This window comes from Eumetopias jubatus, unplaced genomic scaffold (assembly GCF_037043125.1).
Source record: "Eumetopias jubatus isolate StellerSeaLion01/CBP00866 unplaced genomic scaffold, mEumJub1_p1.0 scaffold_13, whole genome shotgun sequence".
Lineage (NCBI taxonomy): Eukaryota > Metazoa > Chordata > Mammalia > Carnivora > Otariidae > Eumetopias > Eumetopias jubatus.
Window position 1 is genome coordinate 76,234,400 of NW_028274819.1, and position 19,983 is coordinate 76,254,382.

Consider the following 19,983-nt stretch of genomic DNA (forward strand, 5'->3'; position numbering starts at 1 on the left):
TCTTCCCCGAGACTTAGTGCTGTCTCACAGTGTTTAAGGCTTCTGCCCTAAAACAGTGCTTCCCATTTGCCTTGTTAAATGGGATGGTATATGAACAATGCCATACTGTTTACAGGGCAAAGAATTAGATTAAAGGAATCCAGTAAAGCAGTCTGACGGGGACCTTCCATGAAAGAGTGTACCTTGAGTCTGGGGTGTATTTCAGGCAGCCTGGGAGGGGGATCTCCTGGGCTGTATCCCCAAGGTCATCTGACTCCCTGGTGCCCTCACCACAAAAATCACCACGACAACCCCAGTCGGCACTTCTTTGCAGACAGCCTGGCAAGGCTGAGTGGTACCTGACACCCTCTGGGCCACTTCGCTTGGAACAAGGGCTTGACTCCCTTGGGGGTCAGTGCAGGCCAGGCTGTCCCTGTCCCCAGGCTGTGACCAAGAGCCCAGACATCTTCTCATCGGCCTGGGGCATGAGGTACCCTCTCCTCCACTCATTCACCGCTGGCCGAGCATTTGGATCCTGGGTCAATTCTGCCGGTCCTCTCCCCTTCTTTTGGGAGACATTCACTGGTCAAAGACACTTAGTTCTTAAGTCCCCGTGGGTCCTCAGCACCTCCCGGCAAGTTGCTGGGGAGGGAAGAATGGGCTCCCGTGGGGAAGCAGACAGTGGGCACCAGGGAGCCCCCCTCTCCAAGCACTTCCCCGTTCACTGGGCCCTGGTATCTTCAATCCAGAGCTTGAAGAAATCAACGTGGACCTAATTGGCATTGGATCAGCTGCCTCTCCTTAGCATCCCAGTGCTGAGGAGCCGATCTGCAAACATGTCGCCTCCTCCAACAACCCTTCCCTGCCCCCCTTCCCCCCGATAGTTCAGGCATTTTGTGGACTGGAAACTCCACATGGGCAGGGCGTGTGTCTCCTCATCCCTTGTTGTGTAGCCGGCCCTGAGCGCATGTGGGGAGCGTGGCCTTTCGGCCTGCATCTCTGGGCATTGCTTTGCTACCCCCTTTCCTGGCTTAGTGCCTTCGCCACATCCTGGCCTTCACTGCTGAGTCCTGGAGGCTGGCTCTCAGGTCACCCTCATCCCACCTAGGCACAAAGTTTCAGGGCCCCTACACAACGTCTTTGTATGTCTTAAAGGCACCCCGAATTCCCAGTGAACAAGGCAAAGACCCATGGTCTCTTCCCTACAACTTGGCCCCTTCCTGGTGTTCTCTGAGTAAGTGGCTCCATCAGGCAGCCGTTTGGGTCAGGCAGGAAGCTGGGAGTCATCCTGACTCCTCTTTATTGTCTACCCCTGTCCCCCCTCCCCTGTCTGATCCCTGCTACTCCTCACATGTCCCCGAATTCCTCTCCTCCCCATCTCTGCTGCATCCGCCCCAGTCCATGCTCCCTGCTCCTCTCATGTCCCTGCCTGCCTCCTTCACCAGCCTTCACACTTCTATTCTGGTCCCTTACATTCTCCATGCTCCCGCCAGAATGTTCTTGAAATGCAAATCCGATCATGTCACTATCATTCCTCCCTCCTCCACACACACAATTTAAAACTCTGCTGTCGCTTTTGTGGCTCTTACAATAAAAGCCAACAGCCCAGACCTTGGGAGGTGGACTCAGAAGATGTATTCTGGGTGCTGTCTCTTGTGGACACCCCAGTCTGCCCTTCGTGCGGGCGGTGGGACAGGGCCCCCTCTTAGACTGTGTCCCTTCAAGATGTCCCAGCCTGGTTACCCCTCATGGTCTTCTCTTGGCCTGCAAGGGGATCAGAACTCCTGGCCATGCCAGATGCTGGAGGGGCACTTGTGTTTGCCCCTTGGCCTCCCTTCTTGACTGGCCCGCCAATGAGGGATGCTTGGGCCACAGTTTAGCTGTGTGCTTTCCTTTAGATTGGAGTTGCAGAGCAGTCTGTACGTTTCCCTAAACTCCACACGACATGTATAAATTCCTTAGAGTGGAGCGGGGACTCAAACCCAGTTCTTTCTGAAGAAATCTTCTCCTCCTGCCTCCCCTCTCTCGGCTCTTCCGTAGCCAGGAGTGGGGCTGGAGGAAGGGTCACAAAGAGGATTGGGGTCACCTCTGTTGCCAGTCCTCAATACACGGGGCATCATTTCACATTGGAATCTAGGGGCGCTTTACCTTCTCCTGAATCCTTCTGGGGGCCACAGGCAGAACTGAGTACAAAGAGTTCTAGCTACAGAATGCTGTTTAAATAGAAGGTGCTCAGTGGAAGGAGTTGGTTAGAATCTTCTATTATGAGATGAAAAGGGGCATGTTCCTTTTGGAAAAGTCGAGTGGATACAGCTCTGAACAGCTAGAGACCCCAGAAGAGCCCAGGAAGCAGAGGGGGCTGTACCCGCTAACTTGCCTCCGTCACCACCACACCTGGGGCCTGAAGTCAGGGTGCAGGGTCTTCTGAAGCCTCAACCTCTCCCTCCCAGGCTCTCAGTCAGCCCCCGGACGCCATCTGGTGTCCCAGTCATATACTGAACACAGAGAGGGTATAGACAGTCAAGGTGGATCTAAGGCCACGTAACTATGGATAATGTTGTCCAAGGGCACTTGCTCTCAAAACATACAGGGTTCTCCAAAGGAGACTTTTGAAGTATGGTGCTGAGTGCGTACAAAAAAGTGTGTGTGTGTAGCTTACCAATAGGGAAATCATGTGAGCCCTTACTTTCCAATCTAATCCAGTATGTCTGGGTGTTTCTGGGAATGTTTATTTTAAAGATCCTTCCCTATAGATCTTGATGCTCAGAGAGAAGGTCTGAGAACCACAATTTAGACTGCAATCTAGCATAGTCCATTTAATTTTTAAAGATTTCCCCCATGTCTTATTTTCATGGCTGTATTTCCTTCTTACCACAGAGTTATAGGGAGAAGAGCAATGACAGAAGACACTATGTAGCTTGTGGACCATACTTGTAAGTGCACATACAGATACATAGAAATTTAGGTACATAGGAATATGGATATAAACATGTAGAGAAATCTAGAATGACTTCAATCTGCAAAAGCATTCTGCTCACAAGCAAGAGTGGGCACTTACCTTCTTTTCCTTGGGGTCCTGGGAAATGGGTGTGTGTTTCCATGTTCACCTTCCTAGCACTGCTGAGATTCCACCTAAGGATGTGGTCTTAGAAGCAGTGGGGAGTCCCTTTTCATCTCTGCTAATCCGTCTTCACATTGTCGGCAGGTCAGTGCAATAGATCAGGGCTGCAATTTTTTTCTACTGTTAGGAAGATATCCATTCAGTGGAATGTGTTTTTAATTCTGCCCACTGGTTCTCAAAACGTGCTGGACATTGGAATCACCAGGAGAGATTTCAAGACCAAATATCCTGGGGCCCCTGGGTGGTTCAATGGGTTAAGCGTCTGCCTTTGGCTCAGGTCATGATCCGAGGGTCCTGGGATCGAGCCCCACGTTGGGCTCCTTGCTCAGCAGGGAGCCTGTTTCTCCCTCTGCCTGCTGTTCCCCCTGCTTGTGCTCTCTCCCTCTGACAAATAAATAAATAAAATCTTAAAGAACAAAACAAAACAAACAAACAAAAAACCCCAACCAAATGTCTGGGGTGTAACTCAGACTAATTCCATCAGAATCTCAGGGTGGGTGATTGGTTCTCAGGTTATTAGTATCTTTAAAGTCCCCAGTGATTCTGGGGGCATCATGTTCAAGAACAATTAATTTGACCTACACTTCACCTGAGGAAGAAATAAAACTATAGCAGGAACCTTCACTGAAAAGCCAGGAGAAAAATACTCCTTTCCCTTGTACCCTACCCCTAGTCATGATCTCATGATTACTTTCTGTACCCACTTGTCCTTCTGTGGTTTGATTTGCCTTTTTTTTTTTTTTTTTCTTTTTGCAGACTTCAAATATTATCCTGTGGTATGCACCTGTCTTGTAGTTTTGGTACATTCAGAACTGGAAAGTTCTTTTTTATGACCCAGCTATTTTCCTTCAAGGTCCGACCATGTGGCTGCCAGTTATAGGGATGCTTTTTAAAAATGGAGGTTCCTGGTCTTTGGCCCATACTCACTAAATCAGAATTGCTAGGGGTGGTTCCATGAATCTGGATTTTTAACAAGCTCCTCAGTGGTTCTTATACTTCAAAGTTTGGGTATTTCTGCCCTGAACTCACCAGTCCAGTTAAGGTGCAGTCATGTTTAGGGTCTAAAATATTGAGGTTGAAGACCCAAGAACAAGCTTAATAGGAATGTGATATATTTTAACCCCAGGAAGATGAACATTCTGGGAACAGGGATGAGCAGAGGGGCTGATTTTTAAGTTACTAACTACATTAACTCTAGAGATATAAATGAAAATCCCTAAGACGCTTCCCCAAGGCTATCCTTAATAAACTGAGATAGGAGAAAGAAATTTCCTAATCCAGGTTCTATATGGGATGTAGTATTGACCACCTCAATAGTGCACAACCAGAAATAATGAGTTTTGAGGCGCCTGAGTGGCTCGGTCTGTTAAGCATCTGGCTTTGGTTCAGGTTATGACCTTGGGGTCCTGGGATTGAGCCCCGTGGGAGGCTTCACCATCAGCAGAGAGTCTGCTTCTCCCCCTCCTTCTGTCCCTCCCCCTTCTTGTGCACGTGCACGCACTCGGTCTCTCATAAAAAACCAAAAATCTTAAAAAAAAAAAAAGAATGAGTTTTGCTCATGTGTCTGGGTTGCCTGGGAGATGCTGCTGATCTGGACTGGGCTTGGCAAGTCGGCAGGCAGTGGTACGTAGGCTAATGACTTTACTGACCTTGGGTGGGTTTCTCCACCCAAGGCCACGGCCAGAGCATCTGGAACAACTCTGCTTGCTGCCGGTGTCTCATCCTCCGGCAGCTGGCCCCAGACATGGCAGGACTCTGAGAGAGAGCAGAAGCACGCAAGGTTTCTTGGAACCTAGGTCTGCAACTCGTACAATGTCACTGCTGCTACATTGTTGGCGAAGTCAAGTCACCAGATGAACCCAGATTCAAGAGGAATAGACTCTACCCCTTGATGAGAGAAGTTGTCGAGTCATATTCCAAAGGTTGTGGCTGCTGGAAGGACATTAAGTGTTGCACTTTTGCAAACAATCTACCCCATCCATTACTTAAACTTTGCCTGTTTGGGTAACGCCTAGCTAGAAGGTTCGAGATTTTAACAGCTCTCAGATTGGTCTTGGGCATTGGAAGGGTCTTGCGTGGGAAGGGAAGGGCTTGTGTGTCCACCGTGTGCTCCCAGGATCTTAGACTTTACCGATGAGAGCCTGGCGGACATCATCAGAGGGGATGTGAAAAAGTATTCAGGAAATTAATCAAGATAGGCAGAAAACCTCCCAAAGACAGCATTGTACTTGCCTTGCACATCCTGTCTGCACGAGGCCCTGAGATTCTAGTCAGGCTCTGGTTGTCAAGGAGATGTTGTGGTTCCAAAGTGGGACACATCCATTCCTGTGCTCGAGGCCTATTGAAAATGGCTTTCATCTCCTTTTCGGATGAATAAATACAAGTGTTTTAGTCTAACCTTGACGACCCTGCACGGTCTGAGCAAATGACACTTGCCAAATGCATCTTCTAATGCAAAGCCCTACGCGCCCGGCCTGAATATTGCACTCTGGGTTTTTGCTCACTCTGTCTGTCCTCTCTGCCCAAGTGTGCGGTTCTTCAGTCTCTGTGAATCCAAGTCTTAGAAGAAACAGAGTAGCAACTGAAGTGAAACAGACCTGAGAACTGTTCTACCATCCACCTGTTTGACCTTAGACAAGTTACTTAATTTTGTTTGACCTGTTGTTTTTTTTTAACTCTTTGAATGGGGGAAACACCCATTTGTGGAGTGACTCTAATAAAAATAATGTATGTAAAGCTCCTAACATTTAGAAGGTTCTTGATAATTGATGGCTGGTTTTATGACCCCCTGCTATACAAACTATTCCCTTATTCTTTCCTCTGTTGTCTGATGTCCCTATGCTAGCCTCTTCCTACCCATACTTCCCTTTCTTAAGGACAGGGGGTATGCCCTCCTTCATACTGTTATCTACATTTTACAGATGAGGAACCCAAGAAACCACAGGATTAGGTAACTTGTTCAAGGCCAGAGAGCTAGCAATGCTTGGCGTTGAGATTTGAATTTATTCTGGGATGTGTTTTCTAAATTCCTATCTTGTACTGCTTTATCTTGGCCTGCGGTGTCCTGAAAGCAAAGCCAGAAACCATGGTTTAGGAGACCAGAGAAAGTGGAGGACAGGGGAGGGAGAAGGGAAAGGGGGAAAGGCGATAGAGTTGGACCAGTCCTTGATTCTCCGGGCTCTCCAAGTCTCCAGACCGAAAGAAGGAAGCATCCATCCTGTTAAGTCACTGGCCAGGGGTTAACTGTTAACTCCCAGCATTTCACATGCCTTGTGCAAAGGCAGTTCCCTCTGGCACCCACCTACAAGCACTCAGAGCAGCCCCGGGGGCCAGAAGCCAGAAGTCCGCAGTCCAGGGCCACAAGAGATGCTCCCCCACCGAACCTGGCCAAGGCTTACGCGGAGCTGGCCACTGCAGCGGGGCGGGAGGGAGTTAGCAAGGGGCTACCGTGATTGTGCAATAGTGTGCACTAATGCCTCTGGGCAAGTGAAGGAGAGCCAATGGATGGTGGACAGTTCTGTAACCAGGTCCATTTTCCTAAATTTCACCTTGATATGTTCGTTTTAGGAGCAGGTTCGTGCCAGAGGGAGAATGAAGTCTTGCCTAAGCTGCTTCGAAAGGGTTCTATGGAAAGGTTTGGCTCACCTGTGTTTTGAAACATGTCAAAGATGTGAGATTAGGGAGAAGAGACATTCTCTGCCACTGACTCTGTTCTCAACCCAAAGTGAGAAAGTGATGTGATGTGCATTAGCAACTATGACTTTTTTTAAAAAAAACTTTTTTAAATTAACATATAACGTGTTATTTGTTTCAGGGGTACAGGTCTGTGATTCATCAGTCTTACACAATTCACAGCGCTCACCATAGCACATACCCTCCCCAATGTCCATCACCCAGCGACCCCATCCCTCCCACCCCCTTCCACTCCAGCAACCCTCAGTTTGTTTCCTGAGATTAAGAGTCTCTTATGGTTTGTCTCCTTCTCTGGTTTCATCTTTTTCATTTTCCCCTCCCTTCCCCTATGATCCTCTGTCTTATTTCTCAAATTCCTCGTATCAGTGAGATCATATACTTGTCTTTCTCTGATTGACTTATTTCGCTCAGCATAATACTCTCTAGTTCCATCCACGTCATTGCAAATGGCAAGATTTCATTTTTTTGATGGCTGCATAATATTCCATTGTGTATATATACCACCTCTTCTTTATCCATTCATCTGTCGATGGACATCTTGGCTCTTTCCACAGTTTGGCTATTGTGGACATTGCTGCTATAAACACTGGGGTCCACGTACCCCTTCGGATCCCTACATTTCCATCTTTGGGGTAAATACCCAGTGCAACTATGACTTTGAATTGGTAACTTCCACCATATAGTGGAATGGTGCTGAAAACAGAAATGTAATATAGTTTTAAGCTTTCTTGAGTCTTCTTTAGATCAGGCTTGTTGTTCTCTTGGGAGAAATTCTTAGCCATTAAATTTACAGGTACTGATTTGATATAATTGGTCTGGGAACCTTCCCCTCGGGGACCATCTTTTAAATCAAAGTGCCCCTACATGACTGGAGGAAAAAAAAACCCGATTTTTTAAAATTAAAACAGTTGCAAGTTAGCTGGATTGGAAAGTTATCTAACCTCTTGTTTGGAGCATAGACTATCCTTAACTTTCTAAGTAAAATGTCATGTTGATAGTATTTACACTATCATGCAAGAAACTTAGGCTGAATTAAGGTAGGGAAGTTCAGTATAGGAAGTGGTATTAGAAAGACGAGTTCAAACCCTCACTGGGCAAATCTTTCTGAGACTCAACTTCCTCACCTGTAAGATGGAGGTGTGATTCTTCCCCAAGTTATCCTGAGGAGTAAATAAGATCATGTATGTGAGAGGACCAAGCTCACACATAAACCTGGACTTTTATTTCACTTTTAAAAATGGTTCAGAGTTGTTAATAAATTCCCAGGGAGCCAGTGTCAAAAAGGGGGATTCTGAATTGGGGGAGGTCCTGAGGAAGGGCTGGGCTGCTGCGTTGGCCGGATGTGTCCCCTTCTTCTCCCCCAGACGTTGCATATTATTGAAAGAGACAGACTCTCATCAGCAAGGAGCTGGTTTCTGCCGATCGTCCGTGGACGGCTGGACACGCGGCACAAAGGGAGAGCTCTCGCCTTTGACACGAATTTTTATGTAATCAGCATAAATCAAAATTAGGACTTGCCTTGGAAAACCTTGCATAAAAGTCTTTACACATGCTCTGTAGCTTTCCAAAAGCCTGTCTTCACATATCTACTTGAGACCTTACCATCACTGCCCATTACACGTGTATAACCTCTCCTTCCCGTCTGTTGTCCTTCCCACCTCTTTATTTCAATTGGCAACAACACTGTGGAAGGCTTTCTCATTTAGCCTTTGAAACCTGCCACCGTATATTTCAAATACATGATTACATTTCACCTCATTCTCAACCACGTCCAGAAGGTATTCTTCCCCTCAGATTGTGGTGTGGAAATCACGGTTCCCAGAGATCAAATCACTTCTAAGGTCACAAAGCTAGGATTAGAATGTGAAGAAAAAGTTTTTGAAGCCAGGCTCTGACCCCAGGTTCAATGCCCCTTTCCCATTCTACATTCCCGGTTTGGCTAACAAGAGACAATAGTGAAATGAACGTGCCTCTTGCTGCGATCACAATGGACATTTTATTTTTTATTTATTTATTTTTTTTTTTAAAAGATTTTATTTATTTGAGAGAGAGAGAGAATGAGAGAGAGCACGAGAGGGAAGAGGGTCAGAGGGAGAAGCGGACCCCCCGCCGAGCAGGGAGCCCGATATGGGACCCGATCCCGGGACTCCAGGATCATGACCCGAGCCGAAGGCAGTCGCTCAACCAACTGAGCCACCCAGGGGCCCTCACAATGGACATTTTAAAAGGTAGCAATAATTATAGATTTTGCACCACTTATGCTATTGCAATATTCCATTAATGCAGTATCAAGTGATTATAAGAAATGTCACCAAAAAACTGTGGGTTGGGAATAAAGGGGAAAAAAAAGACATAGTTCTGATGTCTTTCTGAAAGCATGTCTCAATCATCGAGCAGAAATGAACCTAGGCAAGAATGCTTCTCCAATGTAAATATAAATATATATAAAAGAAAACAGTCAGGGTTCAGTTTTGCCAATTTTATTGAACCAATAAAATTCCTACTAATAACAATGAAATAAATTTCTGCAAGTATAAATGTGATACAGTTTAACAAAACCCATTGTTCTGTACCTATAAATAGATTTTCAAAATGTCATAAAAAGTGCAGTTATGAATTGTTGTTAACATGTTTAATACACAGTTCCTTTATTTCAAATGTGTTTGTCTTGACCCACCAACAGTTCCTTCTGCATCTGTTCAAATAATATTACCCATCCCTCCAAAAAAAAAAAAGCCATTAAAGCACTAGAATATTACACATAAACTGATCCATTCAGGTCAGCTTTAGTCAGAATTGTAAAATCAGCAACATAAGAAAAATAAAACCTACTTATACATACAAAAAGCTTTCATGGGTTCTATAATCTCCTTAACTGCTGACTCCCGTGGAGGGCATAATAGTTGAAAAGGCTTATATGGTTAACTACCTTAGACTACTACATCTAGAGCAGGGTCTGGTTTGCCAGAATGAGTTTAAAGTGGCTGTTTATCAAGTCTGCTATTTTCAGAATTGAAACTATAAATATAGGACCGCCGTTTGACGCTGAAAACTGTGTGAAACCTAAATTGCATCAATGATCTATTTGATAAAAGCTTATTCTAATTGAAAAACCTTATATAGTAAGACTGATATATATAGCAGTCTTAAAGATCATGTCATCTGCCTCACATTAGTCCAAAGTCACGTGCTTCGTAAAAAAAAAAATTACAGTAACAAAGCACAGGACTACAAAGGCAAAACATCACAGCTTCTGATTACATTGAATAAAAAGTACCAAGGAACGCAAAAGATAAATCTGTATTAATACTGATGAATTAAAGAACTATAATAGACATTTCACAGCATGCTACATATATCGCTCACAACTGAAGGATAAAATGATGTCTAAAATTGAAAGTCAAGAAGTTGGCAATCTGATTTCATGTGCAATTCAGCTACAAAGTCTTAATATATACATTCATCATGTAGCTGCCCTGCAAAATCAGGATTTTTTTTTTTTAAAAGAGATTTCAAGTTCAAATCCTATTTCATAAGCTAGAGGATACATCCAGTTCTTCCATGACCAGGAAAGTTATTTTCAGGTTTGAAGGAGCTAATCCGAGGAGCAAGGCCATATTCCAAGTTGACCTGATGGGGTACTTTCTCACCTCGCTCAGACTGTGCATGTGATGGGACTATTCTATTGGGCATGGAGAAGATGCCAAACTGGCTTGGTTTGCTTCCTGTGTCTATCTTATTTTGAGCTGAAAAGAGTAGATGTGAAGAGAAAGAGGAAGGGAAAAATCGTTATTTTCTTTCCAGAGAAGATCTATGGATGCAAAGAAAATGTGCACTAGATAAGAGAGTTTGGCTCGCTTTCCTTGATGAACAAGGGCACCACTGAACTCTTGCCTTTCCTTTTAGAGAACTCATGAAATTCAGAAAGGAGAAAACAGCCTCTCAACATCACAAGGAAACATTTTCCTACCCAACTGAAAGGTTTCCTTTATCCTTCCTTTTGATCCTTCCTTACGAGATTTGGAAGTCGGTGGAAATCTGTAAAGACGGATTAATTTAAGAAAGAGATGTATAGCCACTTTCATTTGCTAAGTGTCATAATGCACACACTCAGCTAATCAGAAGTCATGGGCAATACTTGAGCATTAAAGACCAGAGGTTCTCTCCCCCTTTGATAATCTTTCTGTGGAAATTATACATTCATTTTTAAGAGGTTCAACCGAGGGGTACAAGAAAAATAGACTGTTTTAGCAAAATTTATATACCAAAAATTCTATCTATCATACTTAGACTTACTAATGTTTGATGTTGTCCTATCAGCTATAAGTAGAATGGTGTGTTTGTTCTAAAGGCTATTTTATAGGGTGTGTTTCATTATCTCAAAGATTTCCACAAGCATTGGGAAAAAAATAAGATATTCCTTCCCCCGCCCCCATTTTTCCTTTTTCAATTCTCTACTTCATGGTGGTGCAGTCATAATTAATTTAAAGCTAGAATGAACACTTCATGACATATGATTTAGTAAAAACCATCCCTTCAGCATCTACTATTGTCTCATTTCTTAACGAGGCATCAATTCACTCCTGGGCAGCTAAAGGCATTTTACTAGACTCTGCTGTCAGGCTGGGTTGCTCATGAACAGAATGCAAAGTGTCAAATACCACCACAGATTGTAATAATCTCTACTTCTAAACAGGGTGGTTCATCCTCAGGTCAATCATCGGTAGAGCAACACACCCCATGTTAGGAACCTGACAGAGTTTCCATCCATGAACAACAAACACAGAGCGTGCACTGGCCGGAGAGGAAGAACTTGCTTCTTCCTCCTCTGTGCACTTGTTCCTTAATGATAAAGTCTGGGTATACCTGAAATGCAGGCAGGGGAAGACAGACTACAAAGTCAATGCATTCCTTTTTCATCAAACAGTACTGCCCCCCCTGCCCCCCCCATGACAGCAGGGTAAGAAAGGGGGTGAGCTTAATCTGACCCAGGAAAGCTCGTCCAAACTCTTATGTACCCAATTTTGTGGTATTTTATCTATGTTATATATCAAATGGGCTTGTGTGATCCAATGGGACCACCTAAACACCTTTTATCATGTGTCCTTCTATTAGAACTGTGTTTCAAGGCCCAAGCAACAACAATCAAACAAGTATCTGAAACACCACCCATTTATATGCCAGAACTTTCCTGTTCCACTGAAGGGTTACGGATCAATCTGAATTGCTGGAGAATTTTAAATTTACATTCAAATTACTTGGACTGACACCACTATTTATTCCCTAATATAGATCCAGGTTAGGATGGTAACTCAATCACGTTAAAATCCTGCTAAACGCTAAGTTCTGCATGATAGAAATAGTTCCATTTCCGTATCATGTATAAATATAAAGACTTCTACTTTGATTAGAAGGCAAAAATCTTCTACGATTTATTAAAATATGGAAGTAGCATTGCTGAACAACAGAGAGTGAATCCATGAAAAGGTTGGATACTCTGAATTTATAGGCTCTTTGGGGATGAGGTAGAGGACAGCAAGCTATTTTGGCAGCCGGGAAAGGGGAGAAGAGTATGGGTTGGGCAGGATTCCACTCAGTGCTGCATAATATCTGGTAGGGTGTCCAAGGTAAAGGTTAGCTAAAATGTAGCTGGATGGTTGAGGGATTTAGGGGAGCTGGGACAAAGTCATATTCTTAATGAGTGGAGAAAAAGTAACTCAGAAAAAGTAAATGCTGGTGACTATCAGCAGGTGGCTGGTGACGTTTGGATGGTGAAAAGACCTGCAGACCAAGATGGGCTGAGGGACGCAAGCGTGTAGAAGGCTGAGGGACACAAGCGTGTAGAAGGTTGAGGCACTTGGGGGAAAGAAAGCAGGCAGGAAAGGGTGGACCGAATGTAGGTCAGAACTCCCACAGGGGAGGGTTCCTTGATGTTAGGTGTGCGATGCTGAGGACGGCCACGCTCAGAGTAATGTTCCACGTGTTCTTGGGAAACCTTTTCCTTCCTCACAGGGCTCTCTCTGCCTCTGCCTCTAGGATCCATTTCACCCCAGCTGTTTTTGTTCTAGGTCTCACCTGAGTGGACACTGCTAAGCCAAATTTAGCATGGAAATCAGCTCCACACACTGGGGCATTTAAGTTCCGGTGACTGAGAGGAATACATTCATGGTACAGTACTGTTCTGAGGAAAGACTCCGTAATTTGATTCTCAGTCTCCAGAGGGATACAGTAGGGAAACACATATGAAGAGGACGGCCACCGAGAGTGGGTTCTGATGATACAAATTAAGTAACTTCACACTCGATCTGAACCAAGGGGCCGCATGTCTCTCAGGGTGCTGTGGAATTATACCACCAAGAAACTTTCAGATACTGTTCATATAGCATTACTGTTGCATACTTTTTACTCCATATAAGACCGCCTATTTGCAGAAAAGAAGAAAAAAGTCTATTAGATAAAGACAAGAGTTTAAGGTCTTGCTTTTCAGAGGAATGATTTCAAACTGTCTTCAAAACACAACACAACACAAAAACCTCATTTTACTATCACAGTGCAAATCATTTATATCACATGCACTGAAATTTATTTTTTTTCCCTAATGAACTGTCTTTAAGAGTTTAAAAGAATCTTACGGTCATATATGCATGCACTCTGCACTAAAGTGGTGAACTATTCTTAAGTATAGATTTTTAATTTTTTTGCCGATCATTTTATTTTGCTGTGGCCTAAAAATCTAAGATTTTGGATTAAAAAACTCTATAAGGTGGAAAAGGAAAAAAAAACCTGCTCTGGAATAATGTTAGTCTTTAGAAGAATTTAAGAGTTTTGGAGACTTTACAACACAATTAAAATAGGGGCTCTGGTTCAAATATGGTCTTAATATAAAGCTTCCACTGAGTTTTCTGTTCTAAAACAGCCCTGCATCGCTCTGCCATTATCTGGGTTTAAAGCCATAATTAAAGGCCAAGGCCATGGCCCAGATTCCACATTAGCCACCTTTTATGGTAAAAGTACCCCAGATGGGACGAAGATTCTTCCTGAGACTGAGACAACATACGTGGTTCAAAAAGGTAAAGAAGGTAATGAGCGGTCTCATCTCAGAAAGCCTCTTTTCCTCTGGTTATCACAAGTCCACCTGAGGGGGCCTAATCTGAAGGATCAAGTGGGGCGGCTGCCAGGCCACTCCCACAGTCAAGCGATTGGCTTACAGAACAGAGTCACCTTCCGATGGGAGAGTATTCAGGTATTTCCTACGGTGATCTGAGAAATTATGAATTACAACCAAAGCTGGGAAGTAAATAGACTTCAATCAAGCATATACATCAGTGGGTTGTTAGACCAATTTTAACATGATAAGCGATGAAGTCAGAGAATTCACATTCGCATGTGCTTTTTTTTTTTTTCCAAGTACACTTGCACATTTAACGTTTGGCACAATGTGAGCCCCAAGGTGTAGGTTAGCATATCGTATAATCACGTCATTACACCAATTGAACCAGATATCTCTTTTAAAAATATCACATTTTAATATAAAAAGCTATACTATAAATTACTACATAGTAAATTCAATACTCTGAAAAAATCCCACCCTGGAAAACCACATCAGAATTTCAAGTTTGCGTTAGAGAACGTTCCCGGCAAACTTGCCGTAAAACGGTACTCACACCCTGGAATGCTGCACATGCTGTGGCTCAGGAGGTGCTCGAGCACCTCCGGAAGTCAATTTTTCTAGGCTGGTTCACTGAGGTTCATAAATATATTGTTTTGTCTTTGTTTATAGGTCCAAGTCGACTTATGTTCCTGATTACTGATGAGATAGATCAATGCTGAGCTAAAAAGAAACTTTGCTAGAAAAGAGATCTAGTAAAGGCACTAATATTTCCAAAACCCAAACTCCAACTACTTACATTTCTGGGGTAAAAAAATAAAAGACAAAAACTAAGTGGCCATTTTAGTTAATTACACCTTGTTTCCCCTTTTGGTCTAAAGCTCATATGGTGTTCTGTGAGAATTTCGCCTCCTTTTCCATTTACAAAGATCATTTTTAATCCTGTAACACAGGTCACCTGCACAACAATATAGGGCTATTAACTGAAAGGATTGTAGGAAAAGAAAAAAAAAAGAAAACAAAAAAACCAAACCCAGATGTCAGGAATAAAAGATATCCTCAACTTGAAAGTTCTAAGGTTAGGGAAGTCAAATGAACATTTATGCTATCATCCATGTCTTGTCATTTGCCTACTTTCCTTGCAGTTAATACACATCTGTATAATGTGATGTCGAGTAAAATCAGCATATGGTATATGCAATTAAACAGAAGAGATCTGGCATGAATTCTCTGAATAGTATCTTTAAATAAACCACCCTGTCTTAAAAAATATTAGTAATTTTTTCCTCACATGGAAGATTTCAAATGAGATCCTGGGATCTAAAAATGCAGAACCACCTCATATTAGTAGGCTTACAGTCATCTTTCTGTTTTCTTATCTGGAACAAAATCTAAAAGAAAGCAACCTAACATGTTGTACCAGAAAAGGATGATGAATGGAAGGGCAAAATGATCTAACAAAACACTTGTCCACGATTCTTTCATGAGAGAAAACTCCTGTATGACAAGTAAGGAAGTAAGTCTAAGATGAAATCTTTGTGGGAACTCTAATGGAGAATTTTGACGATATTATTTACTATGAACAAATGGAGCGGTTTTTAAAAAATTAGCATGTTTAAAATTCAAGTCACCCTTAATTAACCAAAAAGTGTTTAAGCAGTGCAGTTCGTGTCCTACTGGATAGCTGTAAGCATCTCTTTAGGCACTTCACTGGTTCATTAACACAATACAAATTAAAGCTATAAACACATAATGTTGTGCTCTGTGAAGATAGTCTAATCAAGCAACATAAACCAATGCAAAAATGTGACTTTTTGGATGCTTCTTCCTCCCCTAAGACTTGATATCTTTTTAAAACCAGTTGTCCAAAGAGATTTTTTTTTTTCCCTGGGGAAGGGGGTGCTTTGGCATTAGGAAAAGAATATCGTTCAACCCCAGTAAGGCAAAAGCCTTGCGCGATAAAGAAATCGGAACAAAATTTCTTTATGGCTCTGTTCAAAAGGACACTTCTGCAATGACATAATGGGGGGAAAGTCCAGCAGAGTATTTTTTCCCAACATATTGCACTTTTTTTGTTGTTGTTGCTGTTCAATCACATTAATGCATAGAAACACAATTTTTACCTTTGAATATTCAACTGTTCAACCTATTAGAAGAAAAATCATGGGAAAGAAGTTCTAAAGGCCTACCAGGAAAAAATACAAGTATATTAACCTTCCTCTGCTTACTGCAATATAGAAAACACTATGAGAAAAGAAAAATGTGCAAAGAAACTTTTTGGTCAATCATGTGTGGGTACAGGCTTGTATGTGCCGACTGAATGAACTGTGAGCAGCCCTGTGAGCACTGATTATTCCGGTGACTGAGGATGGCTGTCAGTGATAGAAAGGATTGTGCATAATTTCACTTTTCATATATACATCTGATAAGGAAAATGGAAACTTCTGTTTCAGAAGAGAAAGAAAACAGCTGAATTTGGCATTTCAGTAGCATGCTATAGAATTCATCATGATTAATTTCACATTAAATTATGGACAATGGCTGTATCACATTTCACGTTATCGCCAATAGCAGTAAAAAAAAACAAAAACAAAAACAAACAAAAAAAAACACAAACAGTGCCTGACAAATAATCTCCTGGGGACACAGATATGTGTCCTGTGAGCAGCTTAGTTCAACAGCGCATGCTTTTCCTCCACCAGATTTAGGACACAACATTAAAAAGTTTAGAATGGCCAGAGGAGGTCATTCTGTGCTGTATTTCCAATATCTGAAAAACAATTGCTTGAGCAGATTGTAAGCGCTTTTCCTTATTAAAAAAAAAAAAAAGGAAAGAAAAGAAAAGAATACACATACATACAAATCCAAAAGCGCTGAAGTTAAGCATTAATAAACCAGGTTCATGATTTATGATCAGTATCCAAAAAATCCAACTATAAAACAATGCAAAGTAGTGCTCCTCAGTATTATTTTTGCAATTGTTAGTAATGTTAAGCATCAAGAAAAATAAAACACATCATTGCACATTACAGCCGCCAAAAAGAACGGCTAAACTTTGACACTAGAGATTGAATAATTTTTGATGCTACATCACAAACAGCTTCTGATGTATATCTTGTGTGAAAAGGTCTTTACACACATAGGACATTTTCGCTGGGTGATGATGCTTCAGGTCAAATGTCGAGTTATGGCACGAAGCGCATAAAGTAGTTCAGCTTGCATCCGTGCTTCCATTAAAAGTAGATTTACGTGAACCTAGAAATGAAAATGTTATCTTCTTAGTGACCAGTATAAATAGTTGAAAAAAACTTACTTTTTTTTTTTTAACATATCAGACATTCACAAAGGTTTATCACATGTACAGGCGTGTAAATGACATAACATTCATTGACAAAACTGTAAAAAAGAAATGGGTCTTGTGAGCAGTAAAAATGACCTCTAAAAGCCTGGAAAATACCAATCATTATGTCAGAATATATGTTAGGTAAAGCCAATCAATCTTCTGAATTATGCAATAACTTTTTTTTTTTTAAAGATTTTATTTACTTGACACAGAGAGAGCGACAGTGAGAGAGGGAACACAAGCAGGGGGAGTGGAAGAGGGAGAAGCAAGCTTCCTGCGTAACAGGGAGCCCGACGTGGGGCTTGATCCCAGGACCCTGGGATCATGACCTGAGCTGAAGGCAGACGCTTAATGACTGAGCCACCCAGGCGCCCCTATGCAATAACTTTTTAAAAATATTTTTATAAATGACAACTTTCCTGCAAGTGATACTTTCTTCCAGTTGTCAAATCTTATAGGGCTAAAAATCAGCTCTACATTCATTAGAACCTATGTTCACTCCTTGGAAAGCTTTTAAAAACATTTCTTACTGTGTACTTGAAAGATGCTAAGGTGAAAACCTGAAGCTGAAAGCAGTTTGTAATTAGTGTCTGGTCCTTCTTAGATATGCATAGCTTCCCTGGAGTATTTCAGATACAACTGTGAACAAGCTCTAAGTTTTAGGGGAGATATATACCTCAGCTGATAGGTTAAAATTAATACCCACATATTTTCAAAACTTACTACAGAGAAATGCTTTTGATATTATATTTATTTTGATAACTTCTACAGGTTAGATGTACTGTTAAGACATAGTCTCTTGATGAGTAAAGAGAATTTCTAGATACAACCTAGTAAAGGAAGAAAATCTAATGCAAACATGTAAACAGGGCATAAAGAGCCATTAAGAAGAGATGCTGGCAGTAAAATGGGTATTTATGTGATGTGTGATTGGCTCTTAAGACTTCAAAAAATCAGTTAGGTTTGGAGGCCATAACATTCTTTGCCACGGTCATAGAATTAATTAGTGAATACTAAGACCCTAAAGAGATTTTCTTACTCTCAAAAGCTTGGAAACTGTGGTATAAATGAAGATTCTTGGACTTACAGGTCGAAAAGACCTAGGCTTTAAGGCCAGTTTTTACACTACAATGTTGGTAAAGATTCTTAACATTTACTAGGTCTTAAATAACGATTCCTATATATTTTGTCCAAAGAAATATTCTTAGATAATGGTACATACGTTTGGCTCAAAGGTCATGCATTATATCGTCAAAATACTAAATTACCAAATTGGAATGAGAAACTATTGTTCTAATAAGTTAACTCTAATGGCTAGAGTTAATCTCTCAACGGAGATACCTTCTGGGCCTGGCACAATCACCCCAAACACATCTCCTTAGGTTTGATTTTTATTAATCATGAGAATGGTAGACATTTCCCTAAAGGTACTTTAAAAATATCAATATCCAGATCCAGCCTTTCAAAGGCGGATGCTACACGTGTACAGTACACACCACGTTGGCCAAAACATGTAACCAAAATTTAGTTAATATTCAATAAACTGGAATTTAAACACGTTTTTAAGACGGCCGGATGATGCCACTTCCTTTTCTTTAATGGCACTAACTTATCAATATTTTCCTGTGTAATTTTTCCTGATCATTACTAACTACACTGAACACATGCCTAAGGTGTCTATAACGTTGAGTCACGAAACACACCTTTTCTGAGTGCTTGAACTGACGCCAGTAACTATCGTACATGCGCTTGGTGGTTCTCTCCGGATAGCAGGTCACTGTCTTAATGTAAACCTTCAGGCTTCGTTCAAGTAATTGATTAACTTCTCCGTAATCATAGTCATCATACCTATGAGCCAAAGACAAATGACAAAATCAGAATTTCTGATTTCTAAGTTGGTATCAAGAGACGGTGATTGTCTAGCAATTCAATACCAAAAACTCATTAACTAATTGTTGTCACAAATATTTACTGAGTGCCTATTAGGTGCCGTGTCCTTTTCATGTAGCTTTCTAGGCAGTGGTGATACACGGATGAACAGAGTAAACAAAAATCCCCGGTCGCGGGGATTTTCAGCCCTTCTGGAGAAGGAAGGAAAAAAAATAGACAAGCATGTGATATGTTGGGGGTGTTCACTGCTGTGGAGGGAAAGGGAAACCAGCTGTGAGAAGAGAAGCTGTGGTTTTAGGGAGGGAGCGAGGCTGCCATCTGAGGAGAAGGCACCAGCGGAGAGCCCTGCGGCGTGAGTCATGGGTGGGGGGGCGTGCAGAGGGAGCAGGCTGCTGACGTATCACGTACGACAGGAACTGACCCCAGAGCCCCGGAAGCAGTCGTGCGGGGGTCACAGGCAACCTCGCCGAGACTGCTTTTGTTGGTGTGGTGCCATAGTGCGTCCAAGAGGGAATGGGGGATAAAATGGTGACAGCAAATAGACAACACTTCATCGAAGAGATGGGCTGTGCGTGGGAGGGCGGGAGGATGAGGCAACGGCCAGAAGGAAAAGAAGGATGAAGAGAGGATTTTTTTCTAAAGATGAGAGAAGTCACAGCATTGTGTATATACTAATGGGAAAGATCCAGTGAAGAGGGTAAAGTTGATTTTGCAGGAGAGACAAAGGAAGAATTTATTTTTTTTTAAGTAGAGGCTTGAACTCACGACCCTGAGGTGGAGACCAGAGCTGAGATCAAGAGTTGGACGCTTAACCAACTGAGCCACCCAGGCGCCCCCAGAAGGAGGAAC

General features: G+C 42.3%; 1 protein-coding gene across 1 annotated transcript in view; it reads right to left on the reverse strand.

Annotated features, from left to right (window-relative positions):
• Positions 1-9,257: 9,257 nt before the first annotated feature.
• Positions 9,258-19,983, reverse strand: part of SESN3 (sestrin 3) — a 74,815-nt gene continuing 64,089 nt past the window's right edge. The window contains exons 9-10 of the mRNA XM_028119603.2: positions 18,948-19,092; positions 9,258-17,156 (exon numbers count right to left, since the gene is read on the reverse strand). Coding sequence (XP_027975404.1) covers positions 17,070-17,156; positions 18,948-19,092 — 232 coding nt within the window. The 3' untranslated portion in view covers positions 9,258-17,069. The remainder of the gene's footprint in view (positions 17,157-18,947; positions 19,093-19,983) is intronic.